The 24550-nt window shown below is 36.4% G+C and overlaps 1 protein-coding gene across 1 annotated transcript in view; it reads left to right on the top strand.

Moving 5' to 3' along the window:
• The window catches only part of LOC132554898 (H(+)/Cl(-) exchange transporter 7-like), a 76983-nt gene that overhangs the window by 42172 nt on the left and 10261 nt on the right, over nucleotides 1-24550 (top strand). The window contains exons 8-18 of the mRNA XM_060219229.1: nucleotides 9266-9352; nucleotides 9793-9951; nucleotides 11562-11675; nucleotides 11946-12000; nucleotides 12516-12576; nucleotides 12836-12977; nucleotides 15215-15308; nucleotides 16547-16725; nucleotides 23380-23556; nucleotides 23826-23911; nucleotides 24401-24518. Of these exons, the coding sequence (XP_060075212.1) occupies nucleotides 9266-9352; nucleotides 9793-9951; nucleotides 11562-11675; nucleotides 11946-12000; nucleotides 12516-12576; nucleotides 12836-12977; nucleotides 15215-15308; nucleotides 16547-16725; nucleotides 23380-23556; nucleotides 23826-23911; nucleotides 24401-24518 (1272 nt within the window). The remainder of the gene's footprint in view (nucleotides 1-9265; nucleotides 9353-9792; nucleotides 9952-11561; nucleotides 11676-11945; nucleotides 12001-12515; nucleotides 12577-12835; nucleotides 12978-15214; nucleotides 15309-16546; nucleotides 16726-23379; nucleotides 23557-23825; nucleotides 23912-24400; nucleotides 24519-24550) is intronic.

Raw genomic sequence — 24550 nt, 5'->3', positions numbered from 1 at the left:
CCTTACCAGTCCCTTACAACCTCTTACAGTCATTATCATACCAAGAGACACACCCCTCACCAGTCCCTTACAACCTCTTACAGTCATTATCATACCCACTCACCAAAAGACACAGCCCTCACCAGTCCCTTACAACCTCTTACAGTCATTATCATACCCACTCACCAAAAGACACAGCCCTTACCAGTCCCTTACAACCTCTTACAGTCATTATCATACCAAGACACACACCCCTCACCAGTCCCTTACAACCTCTTACAGTCATTATCATACCCACTCACCAAAAGACACAGCCCTCACCAGTCCCTTACAATCATTCTCATACCCACTCACCAAACGACACAGCCCTCATTAGTCCCTTACAACCTCTTACAGTCATTATCATACCAAGAGACACACCCCTCACCAGTCCCTTACAACCTCTTACAGTCATTATCATACCCACTCACCAAAAGACACAGCCCTCACCAGTCCCTTACAACCTCTTACAGTCATTATCATACCCACTCACCAAAAGACACAGCCCTTACCAGTCCCTTACAACCTCTTACAGTCATTATCATACCAAGAGACACACCCCTCACCAGTCCCTTACAACTTCTTACAATCATTCTCATACCCACTCATCAAAAGACACACCCTTCACCAGTCCCTTACAGCCTCTTACAGTCATTATCATACCCACTCACCCAGAGACACAGCCCTCACCAGTCCCTTACAATTATTCTCATACCCACTCACCAAAAGACACAGCCCTCCGCAGTCTCTTACAACCTCTTACAGTCATTCTCATAAACACTCACCAAAAGACACAGACCTCACCAGTCCCTTATAACTTCTTACAATCATTCTCATACCCACTCACCAAAAGACACACCCTCACCAGTCCCTTACAGCCTCTTACAGTCATTATCATACCCACTCACCCAGAGACACAGCCCTCACCAGTCCCTTACAATTATTCTCATACCCACTCACCAAGAGACACAGCCCTCACCAGTCCCTTACAATTATTCTCATACTCAATCACCAAAAGACACCCCCCCCTCACCAGTCCCTTACAGCCTCTTACAGTCATTATCATACCCACCCACCAAAAGACACAGCCCTCATTAGTCCCTTACAGCCTCTTACAATCATTTTCATACCCACTCACCAAAAGACACAGCCCTTACCAGTCCCTTACAACCTCTTACAGTCATTATCATACCCATTCACCAAAAGACACAGCCCTCAGCAGTCTCTTACAACCTCTTACAGTCATTCTTATACCCACTCACCAAAAGACACAGCCCTCAGCAGTCTCTTACAACCTCTTACAGTCATTCTTATACCCACTCACCAAAAGACACAGCCCTCAGCAGTCTCTTACAACCTCTTACAGTCATTCTTATACCCACTCACCAAAAGACACAGCCCTCAGCAGTCTCTTACAACCTCTTACAGTCATTCTTATACCCACTCACCAAAAGACACAGCCCTCAGCAGTCTCTTACAACCTCTTACAGTAATTCTTATACCCACTCACCAAAAGACACAGCCCTCAGCAGTCTCTTACAACCTGTTACAGTCATTCTTATACCCACTCACCAAAAGACACAGCCCTCAGCAGTCTCTTACAACCTCTTACAGTCACTATCATACCCACTCACCAAAAGACACAGCCCTCAGCAGTCTCTTACAACCTCTTACAGTCATTATCATACCCACTCACCAAAAGACACAGCCCTCAGCGGTCTCTTACAACCTCTTACAGTCATTCTTATACCCACTCACCAAAAGACACAGCCCTCAGCAGTCTCTTACAACCTCTTACAGTCATTCTTATACCCACTCACCAAAAGACACAGCCCTCAGCAGTCTCTTACAACCTCTTACAGTCATTCTTATACCCACTCACCAAAAGACACAGCCCTCAGCAGTCTCTTACAACCTCTTACAATCATTCTCATACCCACTCACCAAAAGACACCGCCCTCATTAGTCCCTTACAACCTCTTACAGTCATTGTTATACCCACTCACCAAAAGACACAGCCCTCAGCAGTCTCTTACAACCTCTTACAGTCATTCTTATACCCACTCACCAAAAGACACAGCCCTCAGCAGTCTCTTACAACCTCTTACAGTCATTCTTATACCCACTCACCAAAAGACACAGCCCTCAGCAGTCTCTTACAACCTCTTACAGTCATTCTTATACCCACTCACCAAAAGACACAGACCTCAGCAGTCTCTTACAACCTCTTACAGTCATTCTTATACCCACTCACCAAAAGACACAGCCCTCACCAGTCCCTTACAATTATTCTCATACTCAATCACCAAAAGACACCCCCCTCACCAGTCCCTTACAGCCTCTTACAGTCATTATCATACCCACCCACCAAAAGACACAGCCCTCATTAGTCCCTTACAGCCTCTTACAATCATTTTCATACCCACTCACCAAAAGACACAGCCCTTACCAGTCCCTTACAACCTCTTACAGTCATTCTTATACCCACTCACCAAAAGACACAGCCCTCAGCAGTCTCTTACAACCTCTTACAGTCATTCTTATACCCACTCACCAAAAGACACAGCCCTCAGCAGTCCCTTACAACCTCTTACAGTCACTATCATACCCACTCACCAAAAGACACAGCCCTCAGCAGTCTCTTACAACCTCTTACAGTCCTTCTTATACCCACTCACCAAAAGACACAGCCCTCAGCAGTCTCTTACAACCTCTTACAGTCACTATCATACCCACTCACCAAAAGACACAGCCCTCAGCAGTCTCTTACAACCTCTTACAATCATTCTTATACCCACTCACCAAAAGACACAGCCCTCAGCAGTCTCTTACAACCTCTTACAGTCACTATCATACCCACTCACCAAAAGACACAGCCCTCAGCAGTCTCTTACAACCTCTTACAGTCATTATCATACCCATTCACCAAAAGACACAGCCCTCAGCGGTCTCTTACAACCTCTTACAGTCATTCTTATACCCACTCACCAAAAGACACAGCCCTCAGCAGTCTCTTACAACCTCTTACAGTCATTCTTATACCCACTCACCAAAAGACACAGCCCTCAGCAGTCTCTTACAACCTCTTACAGTCATTCTTATACCCACTCACCAAAAGACACAGCCCTCAGCAGTCTCTTACAACCTCTTACAGTCATTCTTATACCCACTCACCAAAAGACACAGCCCTCAGCAGTCTCTTACAACCTCTTACAGTAATTCTTATACCCACTCACCAAAAGACACAGCCCTCAGCAGTCTCTTACAACCTGTTACAGTCATTCTTATACCCACTCACCAAAAGACACAGCCCTCAGCAGTCTCTTACAACCTCTTACAGTCACTATCATACCCACTCACCAAAAGACACAGCCCTCAGCAGTCTCTTACAACCTCTTACAGTCATTATCATAACCCACTCACCAAAAGACACAGCCCTCAGCGGTCTCTTACAACCTCTTACAGTCATTCTTATACCCACTCACCAAAAGACACAGCCCTCAGCAGTCTCTTACAACCTCTTACAGTCATTCTTATACCCACTCACCAAAAGACACAGCCCTCAGCAGTCTCTTACAACCTCTTACAGTCATTCTTATACCCACTCACCAAAAGACACAGCCCTCAGCAGTCTCTTACAACCTCTTACAATCATTCTCATACCCACTCACCAAAAGACCCCTCCCTCATTAGTGACTTATTTCAATCCTGTTACTCATTGTTATACCCACTCACCAAAAGACACAGCCCTCAGCAGTCTCTTACAACCTCTTACAGTCATTCTTATACCCACTCACCAAAAGACACAGCCCTCAGCAGTCTCTTACAACCTCTTACAGTCATTCTTATACCCACTCACCAAAAGACACAGCCCTCAGCAGTCTCTTACAACCTCTTACAGTCATTCTTATACCCACTCACCAAAAGACACAGCCCTCAGCAGTCTCTTACAACCTCTTACAGTCATTCTTATACCCACTCACCAAAAGACACAGCCCTCACCAGTCTCTTACAACCTCTTACAGTCATTCTTATACCCACTCACCAAAAGACACAGCCCTCACCAGTCCCTTACAATCTTACAATCATTTCATACCCAATCACCAAAAGACACCCCCCTCACCAGTCCCTTACAGCCTCTTACAGTCATTATCATACCCACCCACCAAAAGACACAGCCCTCATTAGTCCCTTACAGCCTCTTACAATCATTTTCATACCCACTCACCAAAAGACACAGCCCTTACCAGTCCCTTACAACCTCTTACAGTCATTCTTATACCCACTCACCAAAAGACACAGCCCTCAGCAGTCTCTTACAACCTCTTACAGTCATTCTTATACCCACTCACCAAAAGACACAGCCCTCAGCAGTCCCTTACAACCTCTTACAGTCACTATCATACCCACTCACCAAAAGACACAGCCCTCAGCAGTCTCTTACAACCTCTTACAGTCATTCTTATACCCACTCACCAAAAGACACAGCCCTCAGCAGTCTCTTACAACCTCTTACAGTCACTATCATACCCACTCACCAAAAGACACAGCCCTCAGCAGTCTCTTACAACCTCTTACAATCATTCTTATACCCACTCACCAAAAGACACAGCCCTCAGCAGTCCCTTACAACCTCTTACAGTCATTCTTATACCCACTCACCAAAAGACACAGCCCTCAGTAGTCTCTTACAACCTCTTACAATCATTCTTATACCCACTCACCAAAAGACACAGCCCTCAGCAGTCCCTTACAACCTCTTACAGTCATTCTTATACCCACTCACCAAAAGACACAGCCCTCAGCAGTCTCTTACAACCTCTTACAGTCATTCTTATACCCACTCACCAAAAGACACAGCCCTCAGCAGTCTCTTACAACCTCTTACAGTCATTCTTATACCCACTCACCAAAAGACACAGCCCTCAGCAGTCTCTTACAACCTCTTACAGTCATTCTTATACCCACTCACCAAAAGACACAGCCCTCAGCAGTCCCTTACAACCTCTTACAGTCATTCTTATACCCACTCACCAAAAGACACAGCCCTCAGCAGTCCCTTACAACCTCTAGCTCTTATCATTGTCCTAACCCTCACCTCTGGACTCACATCTTGCTTTCTTTCATTGCCCTACACTCAACTCTAGCTCCTTTCATTGTCCTAACTCTTACCTCTATCCACTTTCATTGCCCTACACTCAACTCTAGCTCCTTTCATTGTCCTAACTCTTACCTCTATCCACTTTCATTGCCCTACACTCAACTCTAGCTCCTTTCATTGTCCTAACTCTTACCTCTATCCACTTTCATTGCCCTACTCTCAACTCTAGCTCCTTTCATTGTCCTAACTCTTACCTCTATCCACTTTCATTGCCCTACACTCAACTCTAGCTCCTTTCATTGTCCTAACTCTTACCTCTATCCACTTTCATTGCCCAACACTCACCTTTGACCCCTTTCCTTGCCCCATTGTCAACTCCAACCTATTTTTTTCTAGACAGTTTCACATTCCAGTTCCTGTTTCATCACAAAACCTTTTCCCTATTTTACCTGAGATTTTAATCTCTAACCTATGACCTGCCTACTGGACCATACCTAACACTGTCTGACAACCATTTTATGACTTACTTGCCTTTAGCTTTGTAGCTGATCCTCTTCCTCCTTCTCTACATTTCACACTCATATAGCTCTGCCTACACAATTGACAACCCTCATCTAACTCTGGAAACAAGGATCTGTAAGCCCTAAACCCACATATATCATGACCAATATGTACCCATTATGTTATCTGTGCGAACAGTATTGCTAATATCACCTCTACCTTTTTGTTCCCAAGACACTTAACATTGACAAAATTACCCATCCTCAGAAAGCTTTCTTCATGCTGTCTTGTTCCATACATATCTTGAATCAATGAAATTCTTATTTAGCTATTTTTCAGCTTTTCATGATATTAGTCTGTTTTAAATCACTTATGATCCATTACCTGTTTGTCTGTCTTTCTTAAACAATTCTTGTTATCACTGTTTCTTCAGAATTATCACATGAATCATTTTCAAATTCTTTATGAAGGTTTCCCTTGGTCCCTTGTCATGCCTGTTTAATTTTTAGACCCATGTTGCTAGAAAATGGCCCACACACAGCCACTTTTTTATTATGACAGCTAATTATCACTAATTCCTGATAAATACTTTATGGATCTTTCTCAAATTTAATATGAAGGTTCCTCTTGGCTGTTTTTGTTTAATTTTGAGAATGATAAAAAATCTTGGTGATGGACAGCCATTTCATATTTCAACACTAGAAGATTGATATCACCATGTTTGTACAGCAGTGGTAGATGGATAATTTGTTTTATGCGTAAGTGAAATTAAAGATGCAAGCTTATTTTCATAGAATCCGTTAAGATCATATGATGTCCCTCTGAGATTTCTTGTTTAATTTCCTAGAGAGTTATGATTTTACTCCATGCACACTTGCACTATTCCATCCTCTTAAACCTTCCATAATTTCACCCCCATCTGATTACTAGCCTGAATCAAGTCCAATACAATAGGCCTACTCTGCTTGCCTATATATATCCATTGCCTTCCCTGCTGGTCTTTCAGCAATATGCTTTAATCGTCAGGCCTATATAATTGACTAATCCATGCATCCAAGCATGTGTTTTGTTATGATGCTTTCTATATATGTATTATCTTTGCAATTGACTTGCTTCAGACAATTGTTGAAAGTTACTGTGTGGTTAACTATACAAAAATGAGTTTGAATATCTATTCATTTTCAACCAAGTTTATGCCCAAACACACAGGGCCTGAATTCCGAATTCTTTGTGATACAGTATAGGTCCAAACACCAATATAAGTTATTGATGCCTTCCATAGTTTTTGAGATATAATGCCCCAGTATAGGTTCTCAAGGCATGGTGTTCCTCATCACTGTGTTTTAACCAGTCACGGTCTCATTAATGTTCTTTTAATTAACTATGGATGAAAAATGAAGAAGAAAAAAAAAGAAACGATAAAATGATTGGTGAAATATTTGTGTTTCTGATTGAAAAGAATTACTGGTGTTCAGAAAGAATTGAAATTCAGAAAACTTTTGAAGTTTGACTATATTACATTAAGTATACATGTATCAGTTTAAGCACCCCAGTTTTCTCAATATGTATTTCTTTATACTAGTTACTTCATATATGTAAAGCTGACAGTGCAAACAAAACAACATTACAATATTTTTTTCAATCTTTAAATCTAAAAATATTTCATTTTTATCCATAAATCTCAGCTGTTTATCAAAGCAGTTTAATTGAAAAGTATTCAAGTTTCGGTGTCAGCTTTATCTTATAGATAGAAATAGAAATTCATAATTAATTAGTATAATTATAAACTTAATCAGGTATATCATTTATCTGATAAAGGTATGATATAACCATAACTGTAGATTATGTATTATTACTCCTATGATTTACATGTATATACTCTATCTTCCTGTATTCCTTTTGGACTGAAGTGTTATCAGAATTAAATTTCTAATATGTGATGCAGTGAGTGAGTTGATATTACACTCCAGCAGAAATTGGTTCAATGTTTAAAACGTCGTAGAGGTATACAGTCTCAACAATTATTATCAAATAAAAAAACAATTTAGCATGTGCTGGTTTATGTTTTGTGGGATGTTATTGAAGCCTTGAATCCTCCCTCAGAATAATGATTAGTGTAAAGTATTGACCCAGTTAATAAGATTGTCTTTATACAGAAACATTTTAGATTTTATGAATAAATGTCTACTCAGGAGACTGTTGGTGAACTACTGTGAAATTACTTATCAATATAGCTCACCCTATAGAACTCATGTAGCATGTAATGGACCAGTCTGTGAATTTAAGATATAATGCTACTGGTAAAGAAAACAAAATACTATTGTTCTTCATGAAAATTGCTCTTTATCAAATTATAATTTATGTCACTGCTGAACATAAGTTGTGTTATTCAACTCTCAAACCATTGCTTAATGTCATGATGGTTGGATAAAAATATAACATATACCACTAGTTGTATATGACCTTCAAGTCTTTTAATTGGCTGAGAACTCAGACCAAAAGGGCCCTTTACACAGTTGTGAAAAATTATAAGCATGCAATAAGTAGTTCATGATTGTTTTTGAAATTTTTTTATTTTTCATGTATTTCTATCAATTTATCCCTTTAAGATAATAAAGCTGAAACCCATTTCTGATCGGTTATGATTTATAATGAATTTTCATATTTCTGAACTTTTCAGTTTTACATTAGCAACATTTCACTATAGGTCATATCATAATGTCACAGATATAAAGAAAACATAGGGTGGCACAGAGCTAGCCAATTCAAACTTGAAACAGCTGTTTCTTATTGGTAGAAACTGGTCACATACACTCATAGTTGTTGTATGTAGTATTTTCTTTCACTGTTATTGGTCATTTTTCTAAAACTTTTGCTTTTAGTAACAATTGAAAAATATGTAAATAACTTCAGTTAAAGAAAGACCATGTACAACAACCACTGGTTATCTAACCTCTGTTTATATAATGACAGGATATACGGTACTGTGTACAAAAATTCCCAGATATTTCCTGTTTTGTGTGAAAAAAAAAGGTTTTCTTCTTTTATAAATTGAACTCCTTGACTATTTGTACCGAAACTAAATTTAGTGCTGATTGATCCACTCTCACTTGGGATTAGCTCTATAGATTGACAGAAAACTTTAAATGTTAGTTTTATTTAGAAAGAAAATCAATTCTGATTTGTACAAATTAAGATTTATCCTACAGGGAATATATGATGATCTTTTTAAAAAAAAGTCATTCTATTTTCGAACTTGAAAAGACGATTGACATTTAGATTTATCTTTAACAAATGAAAAGTTGATCTATATGAGTGCATTAAAAGTGACTACACATAGATAATATGGATTTGATATTCACCTGACATTCTCAAAGTTTCATTAAAAATTTCAAAATTAATTTTCCAAAACAGCATGTAACATTTAATTACGATCCAGATTCTGTAGGTGGTCTATTGAATTAGATGGATAATATAATGTGATACTGTTGGAGAGAAAATTGATAATTATATTGGGCCCAGAGTAAAATGACAAACAAATTTGCAGTTGTCGTAAGTTAATGTAAAGACGTCATTGTAAATTAGATGTAAGGAACTGTCTGCTGTGATTGTTTTGTATTATACCTGTGGTGTGATTGATTGTAGGAGGGTCCCATGGCTCACTCAGGAGGTATCATTGCTGCTGGCTTGGGCAAAGGCCGCATCAACTTCTTTGGCAGGAAGAGGTGCTCGGTATGTTGACCATTGTTATTGTATGGCCTTCATCTGTCTGTTCATCTGTCTGCTCCCCCTGTCCATCTGTCTTTTTACACTTTGGTTTCTACAAGATGTATTGTAATTAAGATAATTTAATTCTAACTTGCTTCATTAAGCATGTTTACAATCCACTTCTTGAAATTTAGGAAACATGATAGCAATAATGTATTTGTATATATACTGTGTTGTTATTCATACAAGTCCAAGCAGTTTTTTTTAATCAGTTCAAATCACATTTTTACAAAATATCATTTATACATCGACATTCAGACATAAGTGAAACTGAAATCTGCAAGCTGAAGGAGTTATGAGAAATTCCAAAATAGTTGTAAAATAGCCCGTCCCTATTATATACAGTACCTGGTAATTAATATCATGGTTTCTATAGTGAGATTTGTGACTTATTTGTAATTCAGGTATATGACGGGTTCCGTGACGACCACGAAATTCGGGATTTTGTGGCGGGTGGGGCAGCATCAGGGGTGTCCGCAGCTTTTGGAGCTCCAGTAGGGGGAACTCTTTTCAGTTTAGAGGAGGCAGCTAGCTTCTGGAACCAGGACCTCACCTGGAGAGTGGTATGTTGCTCCAATCCCTCCTATGTTGGGCCAACACTGGGCATTTAGAAACGTGTGATATTGGCTTTATATATAAGTATGTGTTTATATGTGGATCAGGGTAAATGATGTTAAGTCACTGTTAAAACCTATTAATATTTAGCCGTTAAACGAGCTAAATGGATACTTCAGTTTTATTGTCATTCTCTGTGTAACATCAAAACATTCTGGGATACAGCCTTTTATCTGCTTACTCTTGATTCCTTTAATGATATGCATCTCCCATATCTTGAAATACTTTTTGGAATAAAAGTAAACTTAATTAACTTCAAGTTAGAAAAAATACACCAAATAGTGAATAGTTCTAATGGCCTTTTGTTATTAAGTTTAACTTAATTTCTTTTAACCCACATGCACTTCAGAATGTACTTTTATCTTGTTAAGGAGGTGGTGGAATATAAAAGAATTAAAAACATTTAAAAAGAACAACAGAATGATCAATACTTGTCAGGGTAATGTGAGTTTATTAAGTGTGTATTAAGACATTGAAGAGAAGGAGCTGGATGATTAAGTAAACAGAGTTTGGTAAAAGCCTCTTAATCACACTACATAAATCATAATAAAACATATCGCATGATATGCTGAATGTTAAACAACATCAATTATACATTTCATTTAAATCTCACAGTATTTCGTTTCTGTGAAAAATATTGCTAGAAGGAATTTGGAAAGTAATGGTTTCCCAAGAATTATGTTCACCATTATATAATATTTTACATGCTGTCATGTCATTTTTACTCAAGACTTATGTGTACCCATTGACTCATCACATTAAGGACTGTATAATACTTAATATGTTGTTATAGTCGTTAGCTGGAATAACTTGATTTTAAGGAGATATATACCGTGTTCTTTGGACTTATATGAGATAGCTACCAAGTTCTTTGATTGGCTGTAACAATTTGCTGTGATTATCAATTACACCATATATTTTCACATCGACGCCCACATGTGTTGTTATTTGACTTCCGAATGTGAAGTAAACCAAGATCAAATCACTGTGTTGGTCTCAAGACAACATATGTATTTCAACTTCTTTTTTCATCATTGTGTAAAGGTCCTTTGGGATGTTTGCTTGTCAGAACTTGGGATGGGACTAGAAAGATTTATTATATAATCAGTGAACAGGTGTCGCATAATAGTGTTAAAGACATTGGATAGGAACATGATACTTATATCCCACACCTAGTGATGGGTGGGTGTATAGAAATCTCTTAGCACAAAGCTTGTGTATAACCATATCACTTTTTACACCTCCCTTATAATTTGATCCATATTCACACCATAGCATCATACTATCAACTCATACTAGATTTTGATGACAATGGTTACAGTTATGTGGTCAAGGGTCTCGCTTCTTTTTTGAAATAACCAAGAGAGAGAGAGAGAAAATTCAGAGGATTAGGGATTTATCTTAGCGATATTCATTTAGACTTTTATTAATAGGTTTCTTTCCATTTCCAGCTTTCCTTTATAGTCATGATCCTATGGTCCACTATGCAGTTTATTTGAGTTCTTATTTTTTTGAGGACTGTAAGCATGTATAAAGGAATATTTTGATCTCATTTCAGTTTTTTGCTTCTATGATTGCCTGTTTTGGTACCAACTTCTTAATCAGTGCATTTAATGGCCACCCCACCAAGCTGTCCGCCCCAGGATTGGTCCGTTTTAATGTATTTAAAGTGGTAAGTATGTAGCCTCTTCACTCCACTAGCAATGTGATTGCATGCACTGTATGATCATGGTATTAATTTCGCAGATTTCAAAGAAAACAAAATATGATATTCTACAAAGATGCTTGAAGAATACAGAAATGGATTGTTAAAATAGTTTTAATATCTGATTGTCATTTATCCTTTCTCACTGGTAATGAAATGATATATATTTAAATGAAAATGTAATTATTGGGTTGCCAAGGTCATCTTTATCTAATTTTAAATTGCATTGTTTTGTAGGATTTAAGTTTTGATCTCATAGAAATTCCAGTCTTTATAGTAATGGCAGTTTTAGGTAAGTAAGACTTTTTTTCTCATTTAAGATAAATTGTTTCAAGAAAATTCCATAACAATGCACTTATTGAAAATTTTGATAAAAATCTTAATAGATTTGGAAATTCTTTTATGTTTTTTAAGTCTGTCCTTTGTACATTACATTGTATGCTCTAGCATCTACAGAATTTTATGGAAAAACAAATAATGTTTAATATCTAGTTCAATATCAGTAATATAGTGCTTTCAACTGCATGTAGTCTAACACCACAATGCATTCACCAAATACCCTATTATTTTTGTGGTTAATATCATTGGAGGACCATTCCTGAATCAATCTTATTCTCCTTCAATATTTCTCAGAGAAGTAACCTTGAGAAATCTATTATGCAGCATGGATGACTATTACTTTGCCACTTAAGAGTCATTGACAGAAATGTGGCTGTTAGTTTGCTGTAGGATGATTTGCTAATTTGATTGTGTGTAATGATGTTTTTACCTGTCAGGCAGCTTTGTCTAAAACAAGTCTATTTACAGGGGGACTTATAGGGGCTGCTTTTGTTGTGCTCAACTACAAATTAACAGTATTTAGACAAAAGTAAGTAATGCACATACAGAAGCTTATAGTGTATTTATGTAAAACATTCATTACTGAAATCTTTTTGTCTTTATTCCTTTACAATATATCACTAATGAAGAAATTAAAGAGCACTTTTCAGTAGACAAATAAAGAAGAAAATTACCTATGTGACAAAGGAACTAAGTTTCCTGTTTGATATGAGATGAGAGATTGCAGGGGTATGAAAGCAGTTATTAATGTATAATGATTTTGATCGTAAGTTGTGTGTACTTTATAGATATATGCGAAAGAAATGGATCAAGGTTATAGAAGCAGGAGTGGTCGCCATGGTGTCAGCAGTCATAGGATTTTTGTTGATGTATGCAACCAATGAATGTACATCTGTTAACCCATATGATGATCATGCAATAACCTCAAAGGTAGGTCATCAGTCTGTGCATATAGGTCATCACAGGAAATTTAGGCCATCAATCTGGGCAACATCAATCTGGGCATAGAGGTCATCACAGGAAATATAGGTCATCACATGCAATATAGGTCATCACAGGAAATTAAAGTGAAGTCACGGGACCAATAAAGTGATGTGGTGTCCGATAAAGTGTAGTGGGTGAACTTCTTTGTTGAGAATGAAGAGTGGTGCAGTGTTGAGTGGAGATGAAGAAATCCAAACGCTGTTCAGGTTGATGTAAATTTATTGTGTGTAGACATGGAGAGGTGGTACACTCGCATGCCTTCAGGAACCGATTCGACGACTGGCTAGAAACCTAGTCGTATTTATACTAAAATTTGTAGACATTGATATCTAATATTACATATTTGCTAACAAGAAGTGGATAATACATGAGTTATTTACATGGTCTAATGCACACACATAGTGGTAGATTAGGTGGTTTACGACAAGCTAAGGTTTTGCTGACCTGTCCTGCTAGACGGTATTGGTAAGCTTATGTAATTAACCCGGGAGCGAATGTATACTGGACATGTGTGATAGATTATTAACATAAAGTATGTTCTGGCTTCTGGACAACATGTCTGACTTATGTCTAGTAGAATACAGTTTTGGATAGTTTAATTTAACTTACATATTAACTTTTAATAGTTCAAAATATAGGTCATCACATGCAATATAGATCATCACAGGAAATTTAGGTCATCACAGGCAATATAGGTCATCAATCTGGGCATAGAGGTCATCACAACCAATATAGATCATCAGTCTAGGATATAGGTTATCACATGCAATGTCTGTCATCTGTCTAGGGATGTAAATCATGACAGACACTATAGGTCATTACAAGCAATATAGGTCATTAGTCTTGGCATTTAGGTCATCACAGACAAAATAGATCATCACATGCAATATAGGTCATCACAGGCAATATAGGTCATCAGTCATGGAATATATGTCATCACAGGGAATGTATATCATCAATCTGGAGGTCATCAATCTGGGCATATATGTCATCACAGGCAAAATAGGTCATCACATGCAATATAAGGTCATCACAGGCAATATAGGTCATCAGTCATGGAATATATGTCATCACAGGGAATGTATATCATCAATCTGGGCATATAGGTCATCACAGACAAAATAGGTCATCATATGCAATATAGGTCATCACAGGCAATATAGGTCATCAGTCATGGAATATATGTCATCACAGGGAATGTATATCATCAATCTGGAGATCATCAATCTGGGAATATAGGTCACCAGTCTGGGCATATAGGTCATCACAGGCAATAGAGGTCATCAGTCTAGGATATAGGTAATTACATGCAACGTCCATCATCAGTCTAGAGATGTGAGTCATCACAGATACTAAAGGTCCTCACATGCAATATAGGTCATCAGTCTGGGTATATAAGTCTTCACAGGCAATATAGGTCATTAGTCTTATTAAATAGTTCATTACAGGCAATATAGATCATAAGACTTATTATAAAGGTCATTACAGACAATGTAGATTGTCAGACTATATATTCTTGAATCTCAGAGAGGCATATCCCACATAATACCCCATCCTAGATTTTTCTGTCTCTCCGATCTGTTTAGTACCCATACATGCGTTTTTGCGGATTTTTTTATGCATTGATGCATTATCCACATGTAGGTGGTACCTATACTCTTGCATTTCAACAAAAACGTAGGTTATGTCATCAGAATTTCAACGATATTCTTTTTAATCAATCATATTCCTGATGTTTTAGATAAGAAAGATCTTCACTGTAAAATGTGTTGTTTGTATTTTCTTGGGCTTAGATCCTGTAACATCCTAACCTTGGCTAATGCCTCGGTTGGGATTATGTTACAGGATCTCAGCCCTTGACTGAGATACCCCAATCATGTTCAGTTACAGGTAACAGATTTTAATAGGTTATATCAGGCTTTATATATCTAGGTCATCAGGGGCAGGCAATAATGGTGATCACAGGCAGTATATGACGTCATAGTCAATATTTGTCATCACAGGCAATATGATACACCATAAAGTCTATATTACAGTACATTCAATGTATTAGGTCATCATAAATACCAAAAATAGAGTCAAAAGAAAAAAATTACCTGTCTGCTCCCTTACTACTAATGACATTCAGACATATTCCAGGCAATGTTTGTTTTAGTTTCAGTGAGATGTTATTCTGTTTTCAGTTACATTGTGAGGACGGAAAGTACAACAGTATGTCATTACTATTCCTCACCACTCCAGAAGGTTGTCTCAAGGCTCTTCTCCATGATCCTTTTGGTACGTTACAGCCAGAAATACTGCTGATAGTATATGAGGGTTTAGTGATTTTTGTGGATTGTTAAAGAAATAAAAGGATGGTAACAGAGTAGTTGTAAATGATATCCAATGCGTACTTCTTCCTTTTAGGGAAGAAAGGTTAGCTAACAATTCTCTTATCACAGTCAACTGATTTTATGGATAATAATATGTAACCTTGTAATAGGTAAATAAATCCAATCATGATCACATATGTACATCAGGACAATTACAATACGTAAATCAGGACAATTACAATACGTAAATCAGGACAATTATGATCAGATATGTAAATTAGGACAATCATGATCATGTATGTAAATTAGGACAATCATGATCATGTATGTAAATTAGGACAATCATGATCATATATGTAAATCAGGACAATCATGATCATGTATGTAAATCAGGATAGTCATGATCAGATATGTAAATTAGGACAGTCATGATCAGATATGTAAATTAGGACAGTCATGATCATGTATGTAAATTAGGACAATCATGATCATGTATGTAAATTAGGACAGTCATGATCAGATATGTAAATTAGGACAGTCATGATCAGATATGTAAATTAGGACAATCATGATCATGTATGTAAATCAGGACAATCATGATCATGTATGTAAATTAGGACAATCATGATCATGTATGTAAATTAGGACAATCATGATCATGTATGTAAATCAGGACAATCATGATCATGTATGTAAATCAGGACAATCATGATCATGTATGTAAATTAGGACAATCATGATCATGTATGTAAATTAGGACAATCATGATCATGTATGTAAATTAGGACAGTCATGATCATGTATGTAAATTAGGACAATCATGATCAGATATGTAAATTAGGACAGTCATGATCATGTATGTAAATTAGGACAATCATGATCAGATATGTAAATTAGTACACTCATGATCATGTATGTAAATCAGGACAATCATGATCAATTGAACATGTTAAAGGACTCTATGCTTATTAGGGAAGTCATAATCAAATGGTGATCCAGTGGGCTCTGTATATGATCTGTGGTAGTGACAAAAACCTGTATGTGAAGGGGAGATAACTATACATCATTACAGTTAAAAAGATATATATGTAGTAGATAATGAATTTCTAATAATGAATTTTTTTCTGGTTTTATAAATATCCTTTTACCCAAAACCATTTAGAGCCTTAAGCATTTGATGTATTTCTGTGATTGTGTTTACAGATGCCCATGGTCCTGTGAGTCTGATCGTGTTCACTGTCGTGTTTTTTTTCCTTGGTGTGTGGACGTATGGCCTGAGTGTGTCCAGCGGAGTCTTCATCCCCTCCCTGGCCATTGGAGCTGCCTGGGGACGACTTGTTGGGATTGGTGTGGTACACATGTTCCCTGACAACACTCACCTGGTCAGTATACAGTTTTATCTAACCTCTTTCATGGCAGATAAATCAGATATAGATATTCTGTAAAAGTTGTCAAGCTTACACTTCAGCTAGTGTATATCATTATCACAACCTGAGGATGGTATATTTTAAAACTATTACCTTTCCAAACTTTTAGGAGCCTTGCGATTGACAGTTCTCGCATAAAGAGGAGGAAAAATACTTCATAGCCGGAGTGAAATATTTTACGTGTTATATTGAGATGACTCATCGTCTGCTTAACTCTTGTATTAGGCATTGTTCAATAAAATCATGAAAAATACAAATCATTTGATATTAATTGTCAAAAAGCAGCAGGTATGATATGTAGAAGAGAAAATCATCAACTAGAACTACTTAGTTGTAAAATGTGACAAGTGTTTGACAAACTCTCCAGGCACCCTCTTCTGTTAGATTTGTAAAGTTGAGAAACATTAGATAGGTATAACAGACAGCTTTGTTAATCTCAACAGAAGAAGTAGGGGCATGTTGTAACATTAAGTATATCTCTTCATTTAAACAGGTGTCTTTGAATAAGGCAGGTAGACTTCCATGTAATTGGTTGTTGATTGAATCGTTCCTAGTGCATATTATTTGTCTTCTCATCTGCTTTCTTAATTCTGTTTGCTGTTTGTGTTTGCTTTAGCTTTTCACTATAATTTTCACTATTTCTTGAATTACTTACTGCAAAATATTGAACAGGTTATTAAAAATTCTAAAACTGTTTTATTGTAATTAAGTTTATCTTACCTTGTAATGGACACTTATGCTATCACTACTTCCTGGTTGTGTCAAACTGCAAATACTGCTATTTACAGTTTTAAACCCTCAGACAACAAAAGTTTATAACTAAAAAAAATCCTCTTAAGAAAAAGTTTTATGTTTAAAAGATATACTGAAGATGTTACATTATCACAATGCTATCATTATCACTTAGCACAAAAGTCACTAAAAACTTTTGACTAGGGAAATAAATTGACAACAGTAAGTAAAAATGAAACTGACGTTGTGGAAATTTAAAGTACATTACAGTGTACCTTCAGGGCTTTGTTTGGAAGGATAAAACTACTCAGGGCCTGGTATAGAAGATACAGGTACCCTATAGCAATCACTATGCACAAATTGTTAGGAAGGATAAAACTACTCAGGGCCTGGTATAGAAGATACAGGTACCCTATAGTAATCACTATGTACAAATTGTTAGGAAGGATAAAACTACTCAGGGCCTGGTATAGAAGATACAGGTACCCTATAGTAATCACTATGTACAAATTGTTAGGAAGGATAAAACTACTCAGGGCCTGGTATAGAAGATACAGGTACCCTATAGTAATCACTATTCACAAATTCAGTTCCTACTGATATACATGAAATTTGGTCAGGATATTTAGTTCAATGAAATAAGAATATCAGAGGTCAAGGTCATTGGGTCCAAAGGTCAATGTCAAACTTTGTATCCATTCACTGATGATTATTTTGTGATTATTATGACTTTTGAAATAAACAGTTTTGATTAAACAAGGAATCAACTGACCAAAGGTCAAGATCACTGAGTGAAAGAGGTCAAGGTTAGAAGGACCAAGGGCAAGGCCAAATAATGTATTATTGAACTTGTGAACATTATTTCATCATGAAATAAAGTTGGTCAGAATGAAACAAAAAGTCAGGGTTTTATCTTTGGTTCCAAAGGTCAATGACAGAGTGGATCATAATTAAACAAGAAGAGACCAAAGGTTAAAGTCACATCATGGTACATGACTAGTATAATGTAGTGTAATGTAGTGTAATATATATGTATGCTTCCTTGTACTTATTGGCTGTTGACAAATTCAATGATATGGGCAGATAACTTCTGAATGATGATGGGAATTAACTACACTACAGAGCAGCTGAACTGTCAGGTGTTCTAGACAGAAGTGCTGGAGATAGGAGCCAGCTTTATGTTTCACCTGTATGTTTCTAGGGTACATTTTACTGATATCCTAATACAAAGCTACTTCTTTCTTTATTATCAGAGATATTCATCAACTATTGTTTCTGTTTATAAACGCTAAATATTCCAAAAAAAATTTTTTTTTTTAAGTTTCTTCTGTATCCAAGCATTCCTCTTTTGACGTTGTCTATTTTATTTCTTTTTGTCTAGTTGTTATTTTACATCTAAATAATTAAATGATTAAACATCTTACTGATATCCTCTCTGAAGTGATTTTATAATTCAACAGGTCTATATTAATTACCATTCTAATTGAGTTCTAACCAGAAACAGTTGCATTAACTAGATTATTATATTCAAATATTTTATAATAGGGATATATAGATACACAGTAAGTCAACTGATCAGTTTAATAATAGGGGAGCTAACTATGACATCACATCCCTCAGTATATCTAGGATAAAGATATGTAATACTGTGACATCACATCCCTCTGTGTATCTAGGATAAAGATATGTAATACTGTGACATCACATCCCTCAGTGTATCTAGGATAAAGATAAGTAATACTGTGATGACATCACATCCCTCAGTATATCTAGGATAAAGATATGTAATACTGTGACATCACATCCCTCAGTATATCTAGGATAAAGATATGTAATACTGTGACATCACATCCCTCAGTGTATCTAGGATAAAGATAAGTAATACTGTGATGACATCACATCCCTCAGTATATCTAGGATAATACTGTGACATCACATCCCTCTGTGTATCTAGGATAAAGATAAGTAATACTGTGACATCACATCCCTCAGTGTATCTAGGATAATACTGTGACATCACATCCCTCTGTGTGTCTAGGATAAAGATAAGTAATACTGTGACATCACATCCCTCAGTGTATCTAGGATAATACTGTGACATCACATCCCTCTGTGTGTCTAGGATAAAGATAAGTAATACTGTGACATCACATCCCTCTGTGTATCTAGGATAAAGATAAGTAATACTGTGACATCACATCCCTCAGTATATCTAGGATAAAGATAAGTAATACTGTGACATCACATCCCTCTGTGTGTCTAGGATAAAGATAAGTAATACTGTGACATCACATCCCTCTGTGTATCTAGGATAAAGATAAGTAATACTGTGACATCACATCCCTCTGTGTATCTAGGATAAAGATAAGTAATACTGTGACATCACATCCCTCTGTGTATCTAGGATAAAGATAAGTAATACTGTGACATCACATCACTCTGTGTATCTAGGATAAAGATAAGTAATACTGTGACATCACATCACTCTGTGTATCTAGGATAAAGATAAGTAATACTGTGACATCACATCCCTCTGTGTATCTAGGATAAAGATAAGTAATACTGTGACATCACATCCCTCTGTGTATCTAGGATAAAAATAAGTAATACTGTGACATCACATCACTCTGTGTATCTAGGATAATACTGTGACATCACATCACTCTGTGTATCTAGGATAAAGATAAGTAATACTGTGACATCACATCACTCTGTGTATCTAGGATAAAGATAAGTAATACTGTGACATCACATCCCTCTGTGTATCTAGGATAAAGATAAGTAATACTGTGACATCACATCACTCTGTGTATCTAGGATAAAGATAAGTAATACTGTGACATCACATCACTCTGTGTATCTAGGATAAAGATAAGTAATACTGTGACATCACATCCCTCAGTGTATCTAGGATAATACTGTGACATCACATCACTCTGTGTGTCTAGGATAAAAATAAGTAATACTGTGACATCACATCCCTCTGTGTATCTAGGATAAAGATAAGTAATACTGTGACATCACATCACTCTGTGTATCTAGGATAAAGATAAGTAATACTGTGACATCACATCACTCTGTGTATCTAGGATAAAGATAAGTAATACTGTGACATCACATCACTCTGTGTATCTAGGATAAAGATAAGTAATACTGTGACATCACATCCCTCAGTGTATCTAGGATAAAGATAAGTAATACTGTGACATCACATCATAAAGATAAGTAATACTGTGACATCACATCCCTCGGTATATCTAGGATAAAGATAAGTAATACTGTGACATCACATCCCTCAGTATATCTAGGATAAAGATAAGTAATACTGTGACATCACATCCCTCAGTATATCTAGGATAAAGATAAGTAATACTGTGACATCACATACAGTCTGACTACAGCATTGCCCTCCTTATATAAAAGTATTGTACTAAATACATTGTGTTGTATTCACTCTTCTTTTGATTGATTTTATTAATTTGTTTGTTAATTATACACTTTTGTGATATAATTTAATTACATTCATTCCAAATAGGTTATTTAAACTTTGATTGATTTGAAGGTGCCATGTTGTCTCAATGTTGTACTGATGTTTTATATTGTTCAGAAGAGTTACTTGTTAGAGGAAAAATAAAGTTATTAAAGAAGAATTATCTAAACTAAAACACAAATGTTTGATATTACCTCAAAATGATTTTTTTTTTTTTTTCATTTTAATCACTTTCTCTTCACTGGTTATTTGTGCTGGTAAAAATAAACCCTTGATCTGAAATCTGAATTACATAAGTTATAAAAAACTTTGTACAGATGTTTCTTTTTACAATATATAACAATACAGTTGTGTTCAAAAATGTATACAATACAGTGCTAGATCAGTAATACACACAACATCAATTTATAAATTTATTAAACTCCCTAAGCAGAAAATGCTTTCACACTCATATAGATTTGCCCAAAGGGAAAGCATATAGTGATTACTTTGTCGGTCTGTCATAATTTTGTCTGGAGCATAATCACAAAAACTATAAGAGGTATCAACAGAAAACATCATAGGTAGATAGATCTCACCAAGAAGTGAAGTGCAGTGCACCTGAAACACCACTCTCTTTGGCATAATTTAGTAGTTAATGTCCTTTCTTATTTTTCATACTGAAATTTTGTTTGGAGCATTACACTAAAACTATAAGAGGTATCAACATGAAACTCCATACGTAGATAGATCTCAACAATAAGGAGTGCAGTGCACAAGAAGCATAACTCCTTATTATTGCCCTTTGTTATTTTTTAAATTTTGTCCCAATCGGGGAGCCCTGTCTCTGACAGTACTTTTTGGTTGTGTTAGAAAACTATATTCAGTGTATCTATATTGTGAGCAGAAATAACTTTGGTGTATTGTGTTGTGTCACTAACATACATAGCCAAACAAGTCTAAAATCAATATTTATAGTTGGACTTACAGGGTGTTTGATAATTGTTTAGTTTAATGGGAACTTTATAATTCATATTTATATAAGAGATTTTAGTAAGAGTTGTATGAGCTTGTCTATTATCACATTGCCCGTGGTGGGATCTTTAATTACGCATGTACTGGTATAGGGGAGATAACCTGACTCTGATAACAATTGTAGAATTCAATTTACTTTGTGTTATAGAAATATTGAAATTTTGTGTCTGATACAATTTTGTAAGTTTGTCTCTCTTAAGAGATTTTGCTTTTTTCAAAATATCTTAAGTCGTCTGATATAAGTTGTGATTCTGTATTTTTTATTTGAAAGAAGAACATATGCAACTAAAACTTGATAAACATTTTTTATAATTACTATAGAGCAATAAGGTATCATAAAAAAATTAGACAAACATAAACGCTGAAATAAATATTGCATGACTGGACTGATAACACTAGATGATGAGACAGATGATGGAGCATGTGTGTATACATGTATAGTAGTGACTGGAGACCTTATGTAACCTGATACTGGAGCACTACACAGTGTAGCAGTCTACAGTACACACTTAACAGTCACCTGTGTGTGTGTAGGTACATCAGTACAACACACCCTAGCTACAGTACATCTTGTAATACCCTCTACTTGCATAGTGCAAATCAGTTATCACATTTATATAAAACAAAATAATGTTTTTATACATTACAGATGTATTTATCATAAAAGTTACATAGACTTTACAATAAATCAATGCTTTGTCACAATGCATGTAGAATTTTATCAGAGAGGATACCTGGTTCTTGCTAATTCACCTCTTGTTCCAAATTCTATATAAAGATTGATTTTATCTAGCATGTTGGTATACTTTTAATGTCCTTGCACCAGTAGGAACATACATTAGACTTTGTCACCCACCACAGAAATATTGCATTCAGCTACAGGACAAGGGAAGACAACTCTTACAACTTTTGACATATATTTTTTTCTTTATATTCTTAAACTCTGCAGAGAAAACATGCAGAAATTACAGACTTGTTTATTGACAGCTTTTTAGTACCAAAGGGTGTCTATTCAGTTGTCCAAAATAAATATGGTGTGTCTTCTAGACATTTAGTTTTGAGGCTTTGAAGCTTTTTTGAAGACACTCAGTATTTTCTTGTAGCTATAGTGCTATAAGGTTACTAAAGAGGGGATGTTTTGGAACATTTTGAAGTTGAACTATTATTTAGTGGTAACAGGGACGTCCCTGGTGGTAATTATTAGATATTCTGAAGAAGAAGGTATTGTTTTTGTTGTCATCAAATATAACTTGTGTGATTACAGCTTTTTAATTGAGATATTTTGTTTCACAATCTTTAGTACAGTATTACCCATACCCCATAAATTAATTTGGAAGATCACTTGTTAATACAAAGCATAAATAATTTTACAGCAAATGGATGTGGGGAAGTATGCATTGATAGGTGCAGCTAGTCAGCTAGGTGGTATCTTACGGACAACCATCAGTCTCACAGTCATCATAGTGGAATGTACAGGAGACATATCATTTGGATTGCCCATCATGATTGTACTGATGATATCCAAGTGGGTCGGGGATTTCATTACCACGGTAAGGTATTACACTACACACAGTTAAGGTAGCCACTAAATGTGCAATGTTTTAATGCATTTCTCCGTAATAAATAAATGTTTACTTATTGGTTTTCTGACTGAAATTGTTACATGAATGCCAAGGAAAAAAACAATATTTAGAGAAATAGACAACTTCAATATAATCACCACATAAATTAGCAATGTGATACGAGGTCTAAATCCCGATGAGGGCTTAAGATGGTCAATGAAATTGTGCATGGTCTTGTGAATGTTTTGTGTTGACAGGGTCTGTACGATATGAATGTAGAAGTGAGTGGCATACCACTGCTACCTTGTGAACCTCCACCCCTCTGTGACGACCTCAGGGCAAGGTAAGTAATATATACTACTCCCTACCTTATGAACCTCAACCCCTTTGTGACGACCTCAGGGCAAGGTAAGTAATATATACTCCTCCCTACCTTGTGAACCTCCACCCCTCTGTGATGACCTCAGGGCAAGGTAAGTAATATATACTCCTCCCTACCTTATGAACCTCCACCCCTCTGTGACAACCTCAGGACCAGTATTATATACTCCCCACTACCTTGTGAACCTCCACCCCTTTTTGATGACCTCAGGGCCAGGTGAGCAGTTTATACCCCTGCTAATGAGTTTTAGAATTTTTGTGGGTTTATATAGTTTATTGACCATATAAGGCATAATTTTAATTGACTTTATTGTTATCTATGAACTGTTTCATGATTTATCATTGTAGCATTGCTCTAGTTATTGTTTTTATTCCCCCATCAGTAGCCAATAACAACAATGATCAGGGTGTGATGTTGTTATATTGATGTTAGTCATGTCTTTATGTACAGTGAGGTGATGAGTCAGCCGCTTACATCTTTCAAGCCTAAAGAGAAAGTCGGCCATATACTGGATGTACTCAAGGCTGAGTGTTGCTGTGGCTTCCCTGTGGTGGATGACGATCCAATGGTCAGTATATAACCTACAGAATTGTTAACACA

This window comes from Ylistrum balloti, unplaced genomic scaffold (genome assembly GCF_031769215.1).
Source record: "Ylistrum balloti isolate Yb309-2 unplaced genomic scaffold, AGI_CSIRO_Ybal_v1 Utg370450, whole genome shotgun sequence".
Lineage (NCBI taxonomy): Eukaryota > Metazoa > Mollusca > Bivalvia > Pectinida > Pectinidae > Ylistrum > Ylistrum balloti.
Note: the sequence above shows the minus strand (reverse complement) of the source record. Positions and strands in the feature narration are given on the sequence as shown.